At 44.6% G+C, this 20,704-nt stretch overlaps 1 protein-coding gene and 1 long non-coding RNA gene across 2 annotated transcripts; one reads left to right on the forward strand and one right to left on the reverse strand.

Moving 5' to 3' along the window:
• Window positions 1-642: 642 nt before the first annotated feature.
• LOC144888502 (uncharacterized) lies at window positions 643-3,532 on the forward strand. Its single transcript, XR_013621055.1, has 2 exons — window positions 643-1,523; window positions 3,271-3,532. It is a non-coding gene; the product is annotated as an uncharacterized LOC144888502 (long non-coding RNA).
• Window positions 3,533-5,158: 1,626 nt separating this feature from the next.
• On the reverse strand, window positions 5,159-16,589 carry MBIP (MAP3K12 binding inhibitory protein 1). Its single transcript, XM_078766561.1, has 10 exons — window positions 16,495-16,589; window positions 14,864-14,942; window positions 14,599-14,706; window positions 14,303-14,488; window positions 14,088-14,185; window positions 12,513-12,580; window positions 12,267-12,407; window positions 11,966-12,063; window positions 8,349-8,390; window positions 5,159-5,611 (listed from the first exon to the last, which is right to left on the reverse strand). Exons 2-10 carry the CDS (start codon window positions 14,918-14,920, stop codon window positions 5,519-5,521), a joined length of 891 nt encoding a protein of 296 aa, XP_078622687.1. The 5' UTR covers window positions 14,921-14,942; window positions 16,495-16,589; the 3' UTR covers window positions 5,159-5,518.
• Window positions 16,590-20,704: the final 4,115 nt, after the last annotated feature.

Here is a 20,704-nt window from a genome sequence, read left to right on the forward strand (position 1 = left end):
TGCTTTCGACTGGAGCGATGCGGACTTCTCAAAACTGACTCCCTGACACGCTCAGTTTTGTGCCGTTCTTACTGATTTGGGTGCTTCCGGCGGTTTCTCTTTTAAAGTTCAACCGGTCCTCTCAAACTTCTGAACCCATAAATTGATAGCACGAACAGACGGCACATTTCCATGACGTTGAACATTGAAATGGAGTTTGAATTGACGTGCAGCAGTTGCACTATCATTATTCTTGTAAAAAGCTTTGATAGCGAAAGCACGTTTGGACATTATTGTCTACAGCATCCAATCCTCATATCCGAATCCACATTTTGTTAAGCTTCAATTATGTAATGATAATTGATCGTGTTTCCAAGGCAAGGCATGTTTGAGTAGGCCAAAACAAAATGGCGGCTTAAGAACCCAGTGAGGTGCAGTGGGCTGACCAAGCAAGATGGTTTTTTTTTCTTCTTATGAGCACCTCGTTAATCAGCTTCAAAAACGTGTTATAACACACCCAAACACCCAGTTTTCATCCTTGCAATCCGTTGGAGGTCCAGGTGTATGCATGCAAAGTTTGGGTCCGCTAGGTTTCATGGTTTTGGAGTTGTGGAGATGGACGGACACTGCCTTTTATTATTATAGACTAGCAGGGGTACACGGCATTGCCCGATGTTGTTCTAATCCTGTTGGCATATTGAAATGAAAAAAAAAATTCTTCTTTTTTTGTGGGGGCCTAAATACTTCCCTACACCCATTAAGGAATGGGGTCGAAGATAATTTAATATTACCTTTCACATAACTACAAATGTTAGGCACTATAGAGCGATTTAAAAAAAAATCTAACTTTTTGTTTTTCAAAATTTTTGCCTAAAATACTCCCCAGTACTCAATGATGAACTTCTAAAAGTTTGACGAAGATCCGTTTGGCCATTGGACTCACTGATTAACAGCTCTGAGAAACATGGTGACAGACAAACAGACAAATGTCTAATTGTATAGATTTATAGGAAAACCTTTTTGAGACGTCGCCTCTGAGCTGGACAGATGTCCTTCTGATTGGTGTGAAGGGTTTGGATAGAGAGGCACGAATCGACATACACATGGTGCCAAATAGTGATGATTATCGTAGCAGCATTCCAAGGGTTTCGAGTTAAAATCTGGCTGAAGATAGAAGTACGACTTGAACTTTAAGCATCTAGAAACAGATCGTTTCAGAAAAAACTAGAACAATGCAATTGCGTCGCCAATATGCCTCCGCATAGTCCCACAACGGGTAGATGCCCTCATTCACTGTCCTAAAAATAAACAAGTTTGATTTTAATCCCTTCAGCTGCTTTCAAGTATCACATTTTCAACAGCCATGACAGGTTTCACATCGATCGGTGAAGCAGTTTCAGAGAAGGGTTTTTTATTTTAAAAACATCGGCTTTCAAGCTAATATGGCTGCCACACCATGTGACATACGACCTTAGAAAAATGTACACTCTGCATATGTATGGGTAGGGGATCACGTTTGTGAAGTCCCGTGTTGATCGGATAAGGTTTTTGTTTTTGTTTTTTTGTTTTTTTGTATACAAGATCGAGGCTCGTGAAAGAGCGAACATTAATCACACAGAAAGACAAACCGACACATAAAACATATAACATCGGGAGCGGTAGACAAGATGGGGAGAGAGGGGGAAGGACACAACCACAACATTTGAGAGCAGGGACCGAGAGACATGGAGACATCGAGAGATCTGAGAGAGGGCGAGGGCTTTGGGGGGGGGGGGGCATGGGAAGGGGGCGGTGGGAGAGGTATAAAACATATGGACACTGCCAGGACTTCCAGGAAAGAAGTTGGAATTTCAAACAAGGTGGATCTGGGGTGAATTAGCGGGGGTAGAAAAGATCAAGGTTTTGGATGGGGGAAGATAAGAGATGGTGGTGAACAGCTGTTTTAAAGACCTGGAGGGAGGAGTGGGATTGAAGGGAGTGTGGGAGTTTGTTCCAGAGGCGGGAGAAAAGAGGAATGAAAGAGTGAAGGTGAGCAGAGAGCCGAGATTTCGGCAGTTTAACCATCAGAGGGTTGCTGGCAGATCTTGTGCGACCTGTAGGAATATTTGGGGGACAGAGCACAGAGAGAGCTGGGGGTGCAAGGCCGGAGAGGAGTCGGTAGAAGACAGAAAGACCACCTACCTGCCTGCGGTGAGTGAGTGAAAGGACCTCAGAGATAGCTTCATCGCGGGAGATTCCAATAATTCTGAAAGCTTTGGTTTCAACAGCGTGAAGCCGAGCTAGGTGTGAGGCAGGAGCACCGGCCCATAGGGGAGAACAGTATTCCATTGAGCTGCGGATGAAAGCCTTGTATGTGGTGAGGAGCTCAGGTGTGCCGAGGAAGGACTTCGCACGACGGAGGATGCCCAGTCGGCGACTGGCTTTGGAGGCCAGCTTGGAAATGTGGTTTTCCCAAGAAAGATCATGGCAGATAGTGAGACCCAAAATCTTGAGCGACAGAACTTCTTGGAGAGGATTGTTGAGAAAGTAGATGGGAGGGTTGTCCAGTCGATCTTTTCGGAGAGACATAGTAAGAGTGTGAGATTTGTCAGGATTGAAAGACATGTTCCACTTGTTTGACCAGTCTGTGATTTTGTCCAGGTCTTCAGAGAGTGAGGAGGCAGCAGACTGCCGATCTGAGGGAAGAGGAATGGAGCGGCAGAGAGTCGAGTCATCAGCAAAGAGATAGAGAGGATTTTCGAGAGAGTCAGAGAGATCATTGATGAAGACCAGAAAAAGCACGGGGCCCAGAACACTGCCTTGGGGAACTCCAGCCTGAACAGGAAGAGGAGATGAGAGAAACCCATTCAGGGCCACACGTTGACGACGACTAGAGAGGAAGTCCGCCAGCCATGCGTGGAGATTTCCATGGATACCAAAGGAGGAGAGTTTGGTGAGCAGAGCGGGGTGCCAGACCGTGTCGAAGGCACGTGATATGTCGAGGGAGACAGCTCTAATTTCCTGTTTGGCATTGAGGACCTCCATCCATTGTTGACACAGCAGAAGCAGCATGTCCAGAGTAGAGTGACCTGGTCTGAAACCAAATTGATGATCAGAGATCAAGCCATTGGAGAAGAGGAAAGATTTCATATCCGAAGCAATGATGGATTCCATGACTTTGCTGATAATTGGGAGAAGGCTGATTGGTCTGTAGTTGCTGGGATCTGTTTTTGCACCTTTTTTGTGCAAAGCGGTGATGTTGGCTGATTTATTCTGAAATATTCTGAAATTCTGAAGTTGGCTGGCTGAAAGGTTCGTTTTTCTATCCAAGATGGCTGCCAAACCACGTGACCTACGATATCATCATTTTCAAACTATATGCAACAGTGGTGTTAGATGATATTTGTAAAATTTCGCATCGATAGGGTAAGCGGTTTCAGAGATATAATTATTTAATATTTTCCTTCATTCCAATATGGCTGCCACACACACCATGTGACCAATGATGTTTTTGTGATCATCTTTTAATCGCCATGCCTAGTCAATGACACACGTAAAGTTTTGAGTCAATCGATTTGGTGGTTTGGGAGTATTTTTTTTAAAGGTTTTAGGTTAAATCCAATATGGGTGCCAAACCATGTGACCTATGATGTCATAAATTTAATATTTCAATGCAAATGGGTCACAGATCATTTGCATGCAATTTCAGATTTTTATGCGAAGGAATTTGATCAAAACATTTTTGGCTGGTATACCATTTCACCTATGATGTCATCATTATCACGCTTTTGTTCCCCATTGAGAGTACTTGACAATGTGCCAAGTTTCAAATTTTTCCATTTAGCGGTTTCCGAGAAATAATTTTATTATTATTTGCGTTTAATCCAAGATGGCTGCCATACCACGTGACCTCTGATGTCACAATTATCATAAAACATTCTGCACGGGTGTCACTCCTACCCTGAAAGTTTTGTCTCAATCGGACATATGGTTGCTGAGAAAAACGAGGTTTAGCCCGTACGGACGGACGGACGGACAGACAACCCGAAAACATAATGCCTCCGGGGGCGGAGGCATAAAATAGTCTTGTTGCTGGTGGATTGTTCATAAAAACCTAGCCGGCTGTTTCATGACCTACAATGACGGGGGTATTGTGTCTGCATTAACTGGTGTGATCAACTTATTCCTCTCCACACATGACGGTTGACTCGGTTCTAAGGCAATAAATAAATAAAAAAAACACCTTTAGAGGCCATTTTTCCCCGCAAAGCGGGGGTTGGCCTTTTTCGGGAACCGTGGTTGTTGTTGTTTTTCGGTCCCCTTTTTGAAGCAATGTTTTACGGTCGGATGCCCTTCCTGACGCCAACCCTTTTTGCCGCCTTTAACGACAAACAGGGAATTACCAGTGAACTGGTACTCAATTAGCCGACCTCAGAAGGATGACAGGCTGAGTCAACCCCCCTGGTGTTGATTCAGCGATCGACCGGGATTCGATCCCTGGATCCTAGGATCCTAAGCCGGCACCCTAACCGCTAGCCCAACACCAGGGTTAACCCGGCAATCGGTTCTAAGGCAATGAGCACTAAAATTCTACCCATGAAAAAGAATTGCCCAGAATTCTTAGTCCTTGGAAAAAAAAAAAAAAGCAATCCCTGTTCAGCACATTTTGGAAGCTGTTAAACCTAAAAAAAAGTTTTACTCTTTACAGGAAAAAACACAAAATGGTTTGCAATTCCTCGTTGAAAACTGGCATCGAACTTCATACCTTTGAGAAGTCAGAAGAATTGGGATCTGTGGGGTGGTGGGAGGTTTAAAAAAAAAATTATGCTCGAATTTAACAAGATATAAAAGAGGTGAATATTATTTGTCTCACATGCAGTTCCCGAAGCTTAAGGGGATGGGAGCAAGAGGTCGGGTTGGAGAGTCCTTGTATTTGTCGAATTGTGACAGCTGCCATTGATGAGGGTTTTCCACATTGGATCTGTGACGAGCCTACTACGGGTTAACACATTAAAAATGGAAAAAACTTTGAGTACTTGAAAAACTGTTTCCTGAAAGGAATGTAAAGCAGAAAGCTCTTCCGATGGCATTTTGTCTTGAACTCGTTGAAGAATGGGCCTCAAGACCGCAAAGTGCAAAACTGCTTCGTGCTACCAGGTCGAAAATAAATAAATAAAAGAGCAACATCTAATGTCAACAATAGTTTGGAGCCATTTTTATTGAACACGGCAAAGGTACTTGTGCCTGTTTACATTACATGTGTGCACATTGAAGCTGATGTTTGAATGGCGTGACCCAGTTGAAGAACGGGCCCTATATTTAATACATTATGCCATTTGAATATGAAGGTTGTGCATACACTGGATGGAGGACCCGTTTTATGCAGCGGTTGTGATTTTAGACGAGAGCCATGCGATAAACATCGCCAACACTTATACGAGGATCGATCCGTGAAGCATGCTTGATGACATGCGTAGGCCATGCATCCCGTTCTCATCGAGACGAGTGTGAACCGCACAAATGTCTCGACAAATATTAGACAGGAACAAATGAAGAATCGTTATTGATCATCCTTCATGGAATCCAGTTGCTTCTTCATCAAAGCATTCTGCAAACACCTGATCTTCTTGTTTATTTCGGAGAGCGAATGTGCCTGGGTAGAAAAACAAACACTTAAAGTTGTGGGCCAGGGATAGACGATCACATTTAATCACTGTAAACAGTTGATGAAGACAGCCTCATATTACAGAAAGCAGTCGTAAAAACACGACGATATGAAAAGGGAAGCCTTTTATTCTTGTGCTGGACTGCTGGTTGAAAGAGCTCAAAATGGGAGCATTATATATTTATTGAGCAAATTTTTTTACCGGGAGCAATCAAGGCAGTATTCTGTTGCCTATACACCGCCTGGATTCAATTTTGGTCATTTTTTAAAATTGTAATTTCTGGGAGGATTTGATTCGTTTGAAGCAACTTTTACTCTTGTTTTTTTTTTCTCTGTGGAGCGTTTCCGTGTTTCAGACTGGGACAGACAGACAGACCGCATTACCATATTATACACAGGGTGAGTAATAAGTCACGTCCAATAGCAGGGTTTGTTTGTTTTTGTTCAAGGTGCCGGTGATAACTCGCCTACTCTTTGCGAAGGAAACCGTGGGGTCTCTAACGGCCACCAACTAATGCCGGCAGACGGTACGCCCAGTTTAATGTCCATCCGAGGGACGGCAAACCCATTGATGAATCACCCTGCCTGTAAAACATCACTATACGAGTAGCATGCAGTTTATAGCCCAGGCTAGACAGTTTAGAAGGGAGTATGCGTACCTTTAGGCCGCAGTTTATAGCCAGCTCGGGATTCAGTCCCAGGCTAGACAGCTTAGGAGGGAGTATGCGTACCTTTAGGCCGCAGTTTATAGCCAGCTCAGGATTCAGTCCCAGGCTAGACAGCTTATAAGGGAGTATGCGTACCTTGAGGCCGCAGTTTATAGCCAGCTCGGGATTCAGTCCCAGGCTACACAGCTTAGGAGGGAGTATGCGTACCTTTAGGCCGCAGTTTATACCCAGCTCAGGATTCAGTCCCAGGCTAGACAGCTTAGAAGGGAGTATGCGTACCTTGAGGCCGCAGTTTATACCCAGCTCAGGATTCAGTCCCAGGCTAGACAGCTTAGGAGGGAGTATGCGTACCTTTAGGCCGCAGTTTATAGCCAGCTCGGGATTCAGTCCCAGGCTAGACAGCTTAGGAGGGAGTATGCGTACCTTTAGGCCGCAGTTTATAGCCAGCTCGGGATTCAGTCCCAGGCTAGACAGCTTAGGAGGGAGTATGCGTACCTTGAGGCCGCAGTTTATACCCAGCTCAGGATTCAGTCCCAGGCTAGACAGCTTAGAAGGGAGTATGCGTACCTTGAGGCCGCAGTTTATACCCAGCTCAGGATTCAGTCCCAGGCTAGACAGCTTAGAAGGGAGTATGCGTACCTTGAGGCCGCAGTTTATACCCAGCTCAGGATTCAGTCCCAGGCTAGACAGCTTAGGAGGGAGTATGCGTACCTTTAGGCCGCAGTTTATAGCCAGCTCGGGATTCAGTCCCAGGCTAGACAGCTTAGAAGGGAGTATGCGTACCTTGAGGCCGCAGTTTATACCCAGCTCAGGATTCAGTCCCAGGCTAGACAGCTTAGGAGGGAGTATGCGTACCTTTAGGCCGCAGTTTATAGCCAGCTCGGGATTCAGTCCCAGGCTAGACAGCTTAGGAGGGAGTATGCGTACCTTTAGGCCGCAGTTTATAGCCAGCTCGGGATTCAGTCCCAGGCTAGACAGCTTAGGAGGGAGTATGCGTACCTTGAGGCCGCAGTTTATACCCAGCTCAGGATTCAGTCCCAGGCTAGACAGCTTAGAAGGGAGTATGCGTACCTTGAGGCCGCAGTTTATACCCAGCTCAGGATTCAGTCCCAGGCTAGACAGCTTAGAAGGGAGTATGCGTACCTTGAGGCCGCAGTTTATAGCCAGCTCGGGATTCAGTCCCAGGCTAGACAGTTTAGAAGGGAGTATGCGTACCTTTAGGCCGCAGTTTATAGCCAGCTCAGGATTCAGTCCCAGGCTAGACAGCTTAGAAGGGAGTATGCGTACCTTTCGGCCGCAGTTTATAGCCAGCTCGGGATTCAGTCCCAGGCTAGACAGCTTAGAAGGGAGTATGCGTACCTTTAGGCCGCAGTTTATAGCCAGCTCAGGATTCAGTCCCAGGCTAGACAGCTTAGAAGGGAGTATGCGTACCTTTAGGCCGCAGTTTATAGCCAGCTCAGGATTCAGTCCCAGGCTAGACAGCTTAGAAGGGAGTATGCGTACCTTTAGGCCACAGTTTATATCCAGCTCGGGATTCAGTCCCAGGCTAGACAGCTTAGAAGGGAGTATGCGTACCTTCAGGCCACAGTTTATAGCCAGCTCAGGATTCAGTCCCAGGCTAGACAGCTTAGAAGGGAGTATGCGTACCTTCAGGCCGCAGTTTATAGCCAGCTCGGGATTCAGTCCCAGGCTAGACAGCTTAGAAGGGAGTATGCGTACCTTTAGGCCGCAGTTTATAGCCAGCTCGGGATTCAGTCCCAGGCTAGACAGCTTAGAAGGGAGTATGCGTACCTTTAGGCCGCAGTTTATAGCCAGCTCGGGATTCAGTCCCAGGCTAGACAGCTTAGAAGGGAGTATGCGTACCTTTCGGCCATCGTGCCAGCCCCAGTGAGATGTTTAAGAAGCATAAACCGAGTGCAATGCCTCATCAAACCCGGACTAAATTTGATGTCAAGTTAAACCTCAAGCCAATGCAAAGATATGTAACACATCATCAATCATCTGACACGTCATGATTCCAAAATAAAAATGAACAAAGGTCATACTGACGTCTTTACCTGTGAAAACTCTTGGGTTTTTGATCTCTTCCTCTGTGAGAACTGCAAACGATTGCAAATTAGTCGGTTTTCTACTATTACACCACAATTGCATATCACCGATGAAAATCCAAAATAAGTCGAACACTTTTCATGTCATGGTGACCAGGAAGTGACATTAAAAAAATGCGCAATCGGAAAAATTGCAAGAGGTAATTGAAGGACTTCTTTCCCAAAATTTGAATCGTGAATATCGTTTGGAGGAATCGAATTTTGAGCTCATGTAACTTTAGTAGCACAGACATGTATTTGGAACACGATGGTGGTGTGGAAAGGACATTTTTCACATTCCCACCTTCCATTGTATACACGGATGAGCAATTGCATTATATTGGGGGGGGGGGGGGGGGGGGCGTGCATTCGATTTTCCTTTACAGGGTCTAAGGCTCGTAGTGGATGTGCCACAAGCACATGGACATACGGACTAATTCACGCGACAAAATGAAAGACCGTTAGATGAGACAAACACAGCCAGCTTGGGGGAAGCGCCAGTACTTCCGGTGTCACTCTGTGTATCAGCGACGTCACAACAACTTCATGTCACAGCTCTAACCATTACGCCACCAAGTCAGATCATTGTACAGTGCAGAACTACAAATTTTAACAATGGAAAAATTAATACTCTGTCCTGATGCCATTCTCACCGCATTCAGCGGGGCATTTCCAAAGGAGGAATTCCCTCCCCATGGATGCCAACCAATTGGGATTGTCCGTGCTCTTATCCGTTCAGATCATGAACATCAAGTAAGGAGGGGAACCCAAAGGCAAATTTGTTTTCTGAAAACCATTGAAAATAATAATTAATCACGGTCTAATTTGAAGGAATTTTTTTTTTCTTCCAATCAGTGTTGAAAATAGCCCAAATGTGTCGATTTTCGATTTTGCCAGTGATGTCACACGAGGAACAAACCTCGATCCAAATGGCGGTTTACAAAGAGAAACTGCACGTCGAGCTTGGATTCCGATACCGATTCCTCCGTCTTTAGTAACTGAACGTTCTCAATATGTTGAAACGGATCAGTGAGATTTCGAAGAAGCGATTGAAGACGAAATTAGTGATGGAAACACTTTTAGGGAAATTGTGGAGGCGTATCGTTTCTAGCCTTGAGCGGGCGATTCAGATGATCATGGTGTTGGTAAAGGTGTTCGTAGTGCAAATCAAAAGGCCGGTCGCATGTTCACTACAGATTGGTAGGTTTGTTTTTTCTATTCAATTGATGGTTTATCAGGGATTTTGTATTAATTGTGTTACATATTTATGTGAATGTATGTGAATTACTATTCAGGTCTTTGCTTATCAATGTGTAGTCGATTAAAGGGTGTTGTGATTAAAGGGTCAGGAGCCCTTCTGAGGAAAAGGAGACCGGAAACGGAAGAAGAAAAGACACGAGGTCCTGGAGACGCGACGATTCTTCTTCTTCCTCGCCGAGCTCGGACGCGAGCGGTATCGATTGAGCAACGTAACAGAATCGGCGTTTAAAAGCCCGTCTGGCGAGAGGAGTTACCGAGACGTGTAACTACCCTTTGACACGTCAAGTCGCCGTGGGTTCGTGCACGGAACCAAGCAGCTGGCACCGTTCGCCTCACCGTCTACAAGGCCGCGTACGGGTCCACGTAACAATTGATAAATCAGTTATATTATTCCACAATAAATATGGCACACCATAGTAAAGACACCGCCCAGGGACACTCGGACACCTCCGACCAAATGGGTGACGAATGCTTTGTCCCACTGTCACTGGCTGACCCAGTGTCCTGGATGTTACAGGATCATCGCATTTCATACTTTCCCGGGACGCCATTTGTGTCTGTGGTCATGTTATGTCGCGTCCGTGCCGTGACCCATCGTCATGTCCGTGCTGTGTCCCACTCATGTCCATGCTGTGTCCCACTGTGATGACTGTGTCCGCACTGTGTCCATGCCGTGAACCATCGTCGCGTCCGTGCCGTGACCCATCGTCGTGTCCATGCTGTGTCCCACTGTGATAACGGTGTCCGCGCCGTGTCGATGTACCGCTCCAGTGGAGGGGCGAGGATGTGGGGTGTTGGTTAGGTGGGTTCGGTTGCCGGCAGGTCGACCCGGGTGTTTGATTCACCACTCAAATCGCCCGTGTCCATATGCTGGTAGCCCGGTAGAGATGGCGTTAGTTTCGAGTGATGGCTTGTTTTTTCCGCTTCATTGTAGGGATGGCATCCTCTTTCAATCGTGGTGTACATCTACAAGATCTAGGCATCTCTGTTGTTTCATAACAGTGCTCTGTAAAATGTTCCGAACACAAAACTGGACATCTTGTAGGCCCGATCCACACTCGGGTATTTCGGACAAACCTCGTACAATCTTTGGCAACCCTGAGATATTTCAGCCATTGGTCTAGCATGAAACCATCTCCATTTGTATTACTACAACCACCGAGGATGCATAGACCTGGAATAATTGTAGAAATTCGAAAATTAATCATGTTTTGAGTTCAATTGCACCATGATGTAGAACGTAGATAGTACAGATTTGGCGGTTGACTTCCTGGTGCGACGTCACAGCTAATTGTGAAGAAAATTTCGACTTTTAATCGGAGAAAGACACGTCATTTCTATTTTGTAGGGCATCAAGGGATAGATGAGCGTCAAGGTGGTCTGAGCGTTTGGGTTCCCCTTTAAAGTCTTGTGGTATGACTCGGCCGGGGTTTGAACCGCCAACCTCCCAGACTCAGAGCAGACGATCGAACCATTACCCCACCGAGTCTGCCATTAACATATCATATGATACAAGGGTCAAACTTCAATGGCTTCTAAAATTAAACCAGATTCCACAAATTTTTTTTTTTGAGTCTCATAGTAGATGCATGGAAGAAGTTTCGGGAACTGAGTGGCGTGCTGATGAGGAGGGGAGTGTCGTTCAAGCTGAAGGGAAAGGTGTATGCTGCATGTGTGAGAAGTGTTATGATTTATGGGAGCGAGACATGGGTCATGAATGTAGAGCAGCAACGAAGGCTGGAAAGGGTGGAAATGCGAATGGTTCAGTGGATGTGTGAAGTATCGTTGAGAGAGAGGAAGACAAATGATGATTTGCGAAAGATGATGGGAATAGAGCCTGTGATGGATTCTGTGAAGAGGAACAGGTTCAGATGGTTTGGTCATGTGTTGAGGAAGGATGAAATTGACTGGTTGAGAAGAGTGATGGAAATGAATGTAGAAGGAAGTAGAAGACGGGGAAAACCGAGAAAGACTTGGCTAAAGATGGTGGAAGAAAAAATGCGGGCAAGGGGGTTAACAAGGAGAGATGCAGAAAATAGGGCAAAATGGAGAAGATTGTCATGGGGACCGCAAGGCTAACCCCCGCTCTAGCAGGGAAAATGGCCTTAAAATGCATGTTGTTGTTGTTGTTGTTGAGTCTTATAGTAGAGTGAAAAAGGTTATATAGAGATAAACAGGCACGCTGAACTCCATCTTGCTGTCTATTACATGACATGTTGTTCAAGGTGAGGGCTCATCATTGTGTTGAAATCTTTGATCACCGACCCCACTCGCCATGTTTACATAAATATTTAGTTTGTCATCTACTTCAGATACAATGAACTTACCAATGGGTGAATATATTCCGGCGAAGTTCCCTCCAGATCGAGCACACGTTTCTCCAGCATTTTGAGGCGTTCATAGATGTCCAATGGCACTGGACGACCTACATGACAAGGTTCTGTAACAATGAGCTGATTGACATCAACACAAGGGTCTAGTATAGGCTCACGGAGAAGCGAAACGACAAAGGGCAGCCTGATTACAAACTAACAAAGGGTATCGGATGAATGCACATACACAACAAGAAACGAAGGAGGCCCAAACTACTGCTGCCACCTCCAACACAGGAGCACAGAGTTGACCTGCCTGGTTTCAGTTGAAGATGAACCTCAAGATTTTGGAGTCGCTCTTCGATTGCAGAGTTTCCACAACCTCCCGTTGCAATCTCGGTCTTTATCGGCAACCTCTGTCTGCTTTGCGGACCATACATGTTCACGACACGGGACACTGCAATAAATAACGAGGAACACGGTTCGCTCATGTTTGTTCAACTGCAAATGGTTCTTCTTCAACATAAAAATTGACTTTGCTTGTTCCCTTGAATTCCGGTACCTTTAATGTGACTTCGGCATCCAGGGTGTGGTGTGAAGGCAGCATCGGTCCGAGCACAACTTCCCTCTCATGCAAAACAAAAAACATTTCCATTCAAAAGATGAATTCACAAGTCTGCACATACATTTTAATTTATCTAACTCAAAGAGGACTGACAGGATGGCGTAGAGGTATACACACTCGCGTCTAAGCTGTCTAACCTGGGTTCAAATCCCGAACCAGCTATAAACTGTCATCCTGGTGTTTCACAGGTACGGTGATTCATCAATGTGTGTGTGCGCCGTCCCTCGGATGGACGTTAAATGGGCGTCCCGTCAGCCGGCATTCTTTGGTGGAAGTTAAAGATCCCAAGGTGTCCTTCGTGAATAAATAGGTGAGTTAACGCCAACACCCTGAACAAATTACAAATTCCTGCCCCAACTAATGCTGGAATGGCAAATGGCAAACCGCCCAGTAAAAAACCCATGCCAAGAAACCGCTTCAGCATTACTGACCCTATCTCCATGCAGAACACCAGAATTATAGATATATATATATCTATATATATATATATATATATAGTCGGACCCTGCTATTCGCGGATCCGCTATTCACGGTTGATAAAATGCGATCTGTTTCTCTATTCGCGGAAAAGCGTCCCGCGTATTCGCGTTTTTATTTTCCTATTTGCGGCTGTGTTGCGTGAAATCACCGGGTTTTTTTTTCCTATTCGCTACGGCCGTGTTCCCTACGGCCGTGTTCCACAAATTCGCGGTTTTTCATTGGCGCAAAAAAAAAAATTCACAAGCTGCTAGCTTGACACACTTATAGAACCCATCTTTCACCAGCTAGGCATAAAGCAGCTGGACATGCGCAAATAAACACCTACGAGCCGTGAGCATGACCTGCTTCTACATTCACTGCTGTGTGCTTTGCGTTTTCATGGCTTCCACAGCCGCAAATTTTAGCCACACTATAATCAAGAGCTTCGCGGGATGTTCCACCAGCTGCATAGCACGTCATCCCTGCGAGTTACTGTACAGAATGAAAACACTCCACACTATCTATTAGTGCATTTAGCTGTCTCCCCTTTCCACATTGAAACTGGCACGGCATGCATTCATGGATTTTCATTGACATTCGCGGGATTTGCTTCGCCATTTGCGGGATTATTGCCGACATTCGCGGGATTTGCATCACCATTTGCGGGATTAGCATCCACATTTGCGGGATTTGCCTCACCATTTCAGTGAATAACATCGACTTTCACGGATTATCGTCAAAATTATCGGAATTTGCCTCACTATTCGCAGATTTTGCCTCGCCATTCGCGGTTTGTTTCTCTCTATTCACAGAAGTTTTCGTGACTCGGGAACCCATCCTCCCCCCCCCCCCCCCCCCCCCCTTTCATTAAAACAATGCCTTGATATTCTCGGTTTCGCAATCCGCAGGATATTCCAGGAACGTATCCCCCAGGAACGTATCGAACGTATGTATATGTATATATGTATATATATATATATATATATATATATATATATATATATATATATATATATATATATATATATATATATGAAATTGATCTGTGTAATACCTTTGCCAAGGTCAGCGATACTGCAAAACTCCCTGATATTGTTTTCATCCACCTCCATTTGCTTTCTTTGGATGAAGGCCAATATCCTTTGCTCAATCTGTACACAAATGGCACCAAAGATGACCTGAGCATTACACACGTTATATGATACAGGATCCAGTCAGAGTAATCAAAACAAAATTCCATGCCAACTTTGTCCAGCTATGCTACAAACCTCTGCTTTTCCGGCATTAATTTGAACAAACTTCGAATCCACCTCTGCCTCCTTTACCGACTCTTTCACATCCTCCTCCTCCTCCTCCTCCTCCTCCTCCTCCTCCTTTGGTACCAGCAGTTGAGGCTTTTCGTCTCTCTCTTTGTCATTCGTTATGCAGTTCTCCTTCAATCTTCCTTCTACTTCCTGATTACACAAGGTATGCATAAACTGGTAGATATTTTGATTCAGCAAACACATTTTACATCGATGAGTAAACCAGATTAGCCAAACTAATTATACTTGTCTTGAAATACCTGTAGACCTTTGATATGGTCTGCTAAGATAGACCATGGTTGTTCCGAACAGTTCTCCAGCTTATCGTAGCCAACTTGAAGCTTGACGGCACCATCAGGGAGTTCCAGCTGAGACAACAAACAGTGGTACTTACAGCACATGGTTCAGTTTGCCCTCATTGAAAATGCTTTCTGGGGTTGGTACCAGAGTAATATTACAAACTATGGCGGTGAATCAGATGGTATTTTAAAACGAAATAATTGTATATTTCACAGACAATCATACCCTCTGTATGAAGGCTTCTAGCTGATGGAGAACGTCTGGAACCCAATCCAAACCCATCACTGATACTTCCTTTGCATTTCTAAAATTGCACACACGTATGCACACCACAGTTATATTTTTGTTTATGCATTGTCTATATAATGATTGTCTGTCCAACCATCACATACAGTCGTGGCCAAAATTATTTGCAACCTTGCACTTTTTTAAAACAATGCACCATTTCTTCTAGAAAATTGTTGAAATAAAAAAATCCACATATGTATTTCTTTGGTTTGCAGTGAAACAAAACAAAAAAAGCTGAAAATATTACGAAAATCTTAGCTTATTCCACACAGAAATCCTAAAATGGTCAGGACAATATTATTGGCACCTTTCAGAAGTTGTTAGAAATAATTAGATTTCAAACAGGTGATTCTCCTTTACTTTGGAATTGAACTCACCTGTGATGAGTTGCAGGTGCCTGCAATATTTAAAAAATCACTCATTCAACCAGTTTTAATGGAGAAAAGGAGTCATTCTGCTGGTTTGGGTCACTGTGTGTACCGCAATGAGCATGGAGAAAAGAAAGAAAACCAGAGAATTGTCTGAGAAGGTCAGACACAAGATTGTAGCCAAGCATGGACAATCTCAAGGCTACAAGTCCATCTCCAGAGACCTTGATGTTCCTGTGTCCACCGTATGCAATGTTATCAGGAAGTTTAAGGCCCATGGCACTGTAGCAAACCTCCCTGGATGTGGCGGCAAGAGAAAACTTGATCGAAGATTGTAGCGAAGGATTGTTTGAATGGTGGAGAAAGCACCTCGATCAACTGCCAAACATTCAAGCTGACCTTCAGACACAAGGTACGACAGTTTCAACTCGCACCGTCTGTCGCCAACTCAATGGAAGGGGGTTCTATGGTAGGAGAATGGATGAACTTGATGGGCAGATTGGTGAAATGGGATGGGCTGGACATTTGGTGCGGATGGGGGATGAGAGAATGGCAAAGGCAGCGGATAGGTTGAGATGGGAGGATTGTGCGAGGAGGGATATTAATAAGGTGGTTGGAGAATGGAGGGAGATGGCTGAGAACAGGGGGAAGTGGAGGAGTATCGTGGTTGAGGCAGGGCAGAAGCTTTGTATTGTTGGACCTCACCCCTTATAAAGGGAAGAGGAGAAGAAGAAGTATGAATTTGGTCCAGGACATGAAACCTTAGATTCAATGCTGAGAAATGTGTTGTCTTGTCCATTTCACCTACTCCATGAGTGGAGATGTATCTTTAGGAAGTCGAACAGCAGGACTTGGGAATTCTGATATTGAACGATTTGACTCCTGGTGCTCATGTGGTAGATATTGTTAAAATAAACCAAATCAAAATATAGGAATGATAAAAAGATGCTCTCCTGGATTTACCAAGAAAAAAGTTGAAACTTTGTACAAATCCATAGTTCATCGTCGTCCAGGTGTAGAGTATTCTAGTCCCACCTGGAGTAAGTGGTTTTAAAAGGACAAATATTTCATTGAGGAGGTGTTGAAGGAATGTTTGCTCTCGTGTCCCGAGACTAGTGAGGGAATCTGTTGAAGAAAGGAGAGCAAATGCCAATTTCACTGAAACGTACAAATCTCCATGGTTACAAGCATTGTTCTCACATTGAAAATTGAAAGGGCACTCGATGAAGCTGACTCGCAGCACAGGTACAACCAATGACGAATGACGTCACGGAACCGTGGAATAGCCGCTCGGATCACGAAATGACTTCAGCGTGTACAAACAAAACGTCCGATTGAAAACACGAAAAATAAAAGTACCGGTAGTTAAAAACAAATACCCTGAACACACCACAAGCAAACTCGCCTTCTTCACGACACTTCCGGTTCACGCCTGCCTTCAATGAATTAATTTATTAAGTACTTCCGGTTTACGCAGTCCTTCAATTGCTTTATCCTACACTACCTGGATTTCAGTGCAAATTCGAACCGTTTGTCTTATATTTTGCCTTATAAATGCGATTATATATTTTTCTTTATTGATGCTTTGTATCATCTCGTTTCTTTTACGTTTTACTTTAGTCAGACGGGCGGCAGGAGCGGCCTAAATGTTTAACAATACTCGAGGTAGTACAGGACGTACTAAGGACCACACAACGATTAATCGATATAATTTAATCTTCAATCTACATGAAACATTTATTTCAATTAAAAACACCTTACCTCAGTCTTTCACTGCAATTTCTGACATTGTCCTACGTCATATGAACGACTGAAGAACGATCTAAAGAACGACTGAGGCTCGCACAAATTCCTTCATGAAATACTTATGCGGAATGTTCAAATTGTATTAAATTGGAATAACATAGTCCAAAGTCAATGTGTTCAATAAAAATTACATTTATTATTTGCTATTGTTGATGGTTTATGGGGAGGACGTAATGACGTCACACATATTTCCGATTATTGATCATCCAGATTCTAGTCTAAGATTCTCTTCGTGAAACTTCATCGAAATATTCAGGTGTTCAGCTACCTTTGCCTTTTCTTACAGGAATATATGTATAACTATAAGGAGACGCAGTAAGCCATTTGGCCCATCATTCCTGTGCTGTATCCATCCTTCACAATATGATCTTTCAATTTTCATTCGCAGGACCAGGTCGTTGCATCACGTGTTCCGTTCCAAGCTGGGTGTCCCATCTGGAAGCATTATCCTGTCGATGTAAAACATCCTACAGTCTTTTGCAAAGAGTTGGTGAGTTATCGCCGGCACCCTGAACAAATTATTGCCATGATTTGCACTGGGAAGGCAAAGAAGGCAAACAACCCATTGCAATCTTTGCTGTGCAGAGTGCTTTGGCAGCATCGAACTTGGTTACAGGCAAAGCACCACATGCAAAGAGATGCTCTAATCCAATTTATCCCAATTAACTTAATATAACAATTTATCCCATTCTGCTGTCTCAACAATGGATGGAGGTCCTCAATGCCAAACAGGAAATTAGAGCTGTCTCCCTTGACATATCACGTGCCTTCGATACGGTCTGGCACCCAGCTCTGCTCACCAAACTCTCCTCCTTTGGTATCCATGGAAATCTCCACGCATGGCTTGTGGACTTCTTCTCTAGTCGTAGTCAACGTGTGGCCCTGAATGGGTTTCTCTCATCTCCTCTTCCTGTTCTGGCTGGAGTTCCTCAAGGTAGTGTTCTGGGCCCTGTGCTTTTTCTGGTCTTCATCAATGATCTCTCCGACTCTCTTGAAAATCTTCTCTATCTCTTTGCTGATGACTCCACTCTCTGCCGCTCCATACCTCATCCCTCAGATAGGCAGTCTGCAGCCTCCTCACTCTCTGCAGACCTGGACAAAATCACAGACTGGTCAAACAAGTGGAACATTGTCTCTCCGAAAAGACCGACTGGAAAACCCTCCCATATACTTTCTCAACAATCCTCTTCAAGAAGTTCTGTCACTCAAGCTTTTGGGTCTCACTATCTGCCATGATCTTTCTTGGGAAAACCACATTTCCAAGCTGGCCTGCAAAGCCAGTCGTCGACTGGGCATCCTCCGTCGTGCGAAGTCCTTCCTTGGCACACCTGAGCTCCTCACCACATACAAGGCTTTCATTCGCAGCTCAATGGAATACTGCTCTCCCCTCTGGGCTGGTGCTCCTGCCTCACATCTGGCTCGGCTTCATGCTGTCGAAACCAAAGCTTTCAGAATCATTGGAATCTCCTGCGATGAAGCTAATTCCGAGGGCCTTTCACTGACTTACCGCAGGCAGGTTGGTGGTCTTTCCGTCTTCTACCAACTCCTCTCCGGCCTTGCTCCACCAGCTCTCTCTGTGCTCTGTCCCCCAAATATTCCTGCAGGTCGCACAAGATCTGCCAGCAACCCTCTTATGGTTAAACTGCCAAAATCAAGACTCTCTGCTCACCTTCACTCCTCTTTTCTCCCGCCTCTGGAACAAACTCCCTCACTCACTTCAATCCCACTCCTCCCTCCAGGTCTTTAAAACAGCTGTTCACCACCATCTCTTGTCTTCCCCCATCCAAAACCTTGATCTTTTCTACCCCCACTAATTTCACCCCAGATTCACTTTTTTGAAATACCAACTTCCTTCTTGGAAGTCCTTGCAGTGTCCTTGTGTTTTATACTTCTCCCACCCCTCCCCCCCTTCCCACGCCTCCTCCCCCCAAGCCCTTCCACAGATCTCCTGATGTCCCTGCTCTCAAATGTTGTGTTTATGTGCTTCCCCTTCTCTCCCCATCTTGTCTACCGCTACCCTTATTATATGTTTTGTTTGTCTGTTTGATTTTTTGTGTGATAAATGTTAGCTCTTTCACGAGCCTCGATCCTGCATACAAAAAAAATTTTTGTCTGCACATGTTTGCAGATGTTTGCACTCGATCCTGTATACAAAAAATATTATTGCACATGCAGACAAAATAAATATTGTATCAAGAGCAAAAATGCACTTACTGTATGATCTATTTATTGCATACGCACGGCAAATTTTAATGGGGTTTGTAAATTCCAGGATATTGTGTACGTATTATGTCGATGTCTTACCATAGTACAACAAGAGTACACATCGTATTCATCGCTGTATGTGTAAAAACTACGGTATCCAGCCTCATCATGGTCCCGCTTATACCATGCACATCAGATGCCCATGGGAAATGACCGGCGCCTCGTGCATGAACTCCGTGATGTCACACATCTCCACGATGGGTCACACCTGCCTGTCTCCCAGCATGTCTGGAGCCTCGTGCATGAACTCCGTGATGTCACACATCTCCACGATGGGTCACACCTGCCTGTCTCCCAACATGTCTGGAGCCTCGTGCATGAACTCCATGATGTCACACATCTCCACGATGGGTCACACCTGCCTGTCTCCCAGCATGTCTGGAGCCTCGTGCATGAACTCCATGATGTCACACATCTCCACGATCAGTCACACCTGCCTGTCTCCCAGCAATGAGGTGGGCATGGACGGTGCATGCCCTTGATTAGGTGATCACAGGTGATGAAGGTTGTGGTGAAGTTTCATCAAAATTGTGTGTGTAGTTTAAGAGGAGAAAGCACATACCTGTTTTGGGGGCTCAAACCTGGATCCATTTTGACCCCCGGTAGACCCCCTTGAATCCTGATATTTTTCATGCCGTGAACAAACTTGAGTTGCAACATAACAAATATAATTTGTGCTAAGTTTGGTCACAAACCCATCAGCAGTTTCGGAGAAGAAGTTGCAAGGGTTTACGGACTGACGGACGGACGACCTTCTATGTTCCAGGTGAGCGAAAAATTACAGTAGATCTCGGCTCGGGCCTAAAGAACATCGGGTTCCTTCCTGCGATACATGATAAGGCCAAGTTAAAAAAAAAACAGTTTCTCGTCCCCGCCTACTTTTATTTACTATTTAATACTTCTTTTTTTTAAATATATACTTGTTTAAAAAAAAATCGTTTTGCGAAGAAACGGGCGTTTGCTGATCGTATCTTGTGCATTGATGATCTGAACTATTATGGATCACGCCCTCTAACGGAACTTCCTGGTTAATACATGCTACATGCATGCTACATGCTACATGCTACATGCTGTTAATACATGTATGGTTAATACATCCTAGGCTTAACGCAGACACTTTGTGCGTAAGACGGTCAATTCTCGCAGCGGTTGTGCACTGGACAAGTGCAATTTACGTGTAAAAATCTTGCATTTCATACTTTTAATGGTACAAATTTGAGTAGGGAATATGACGATATTCGTGTGTGTAAGCATACGTTCGTATGTTAAAACATATATTTATTTGCTAATTTGGAAATGAAATTGCAGGCCTTTCGGTAACAATCAACGCTGGCATGTT

The sequence above is a fragment of the Myxine glutinosa genome, chromosome 12 (genome assembly GCF_964187855.1).
Source record: "Myxine glutinosa chromosome 12, kmMyxGlut1.1, whole genome shotgun sequence".
Taxonomy (NCBI): Eukaryota; Metazoa; Chordata; class Myxini; order Myxiniformes; family Myxinidae; genus Myxine; species Myxine glutinosa.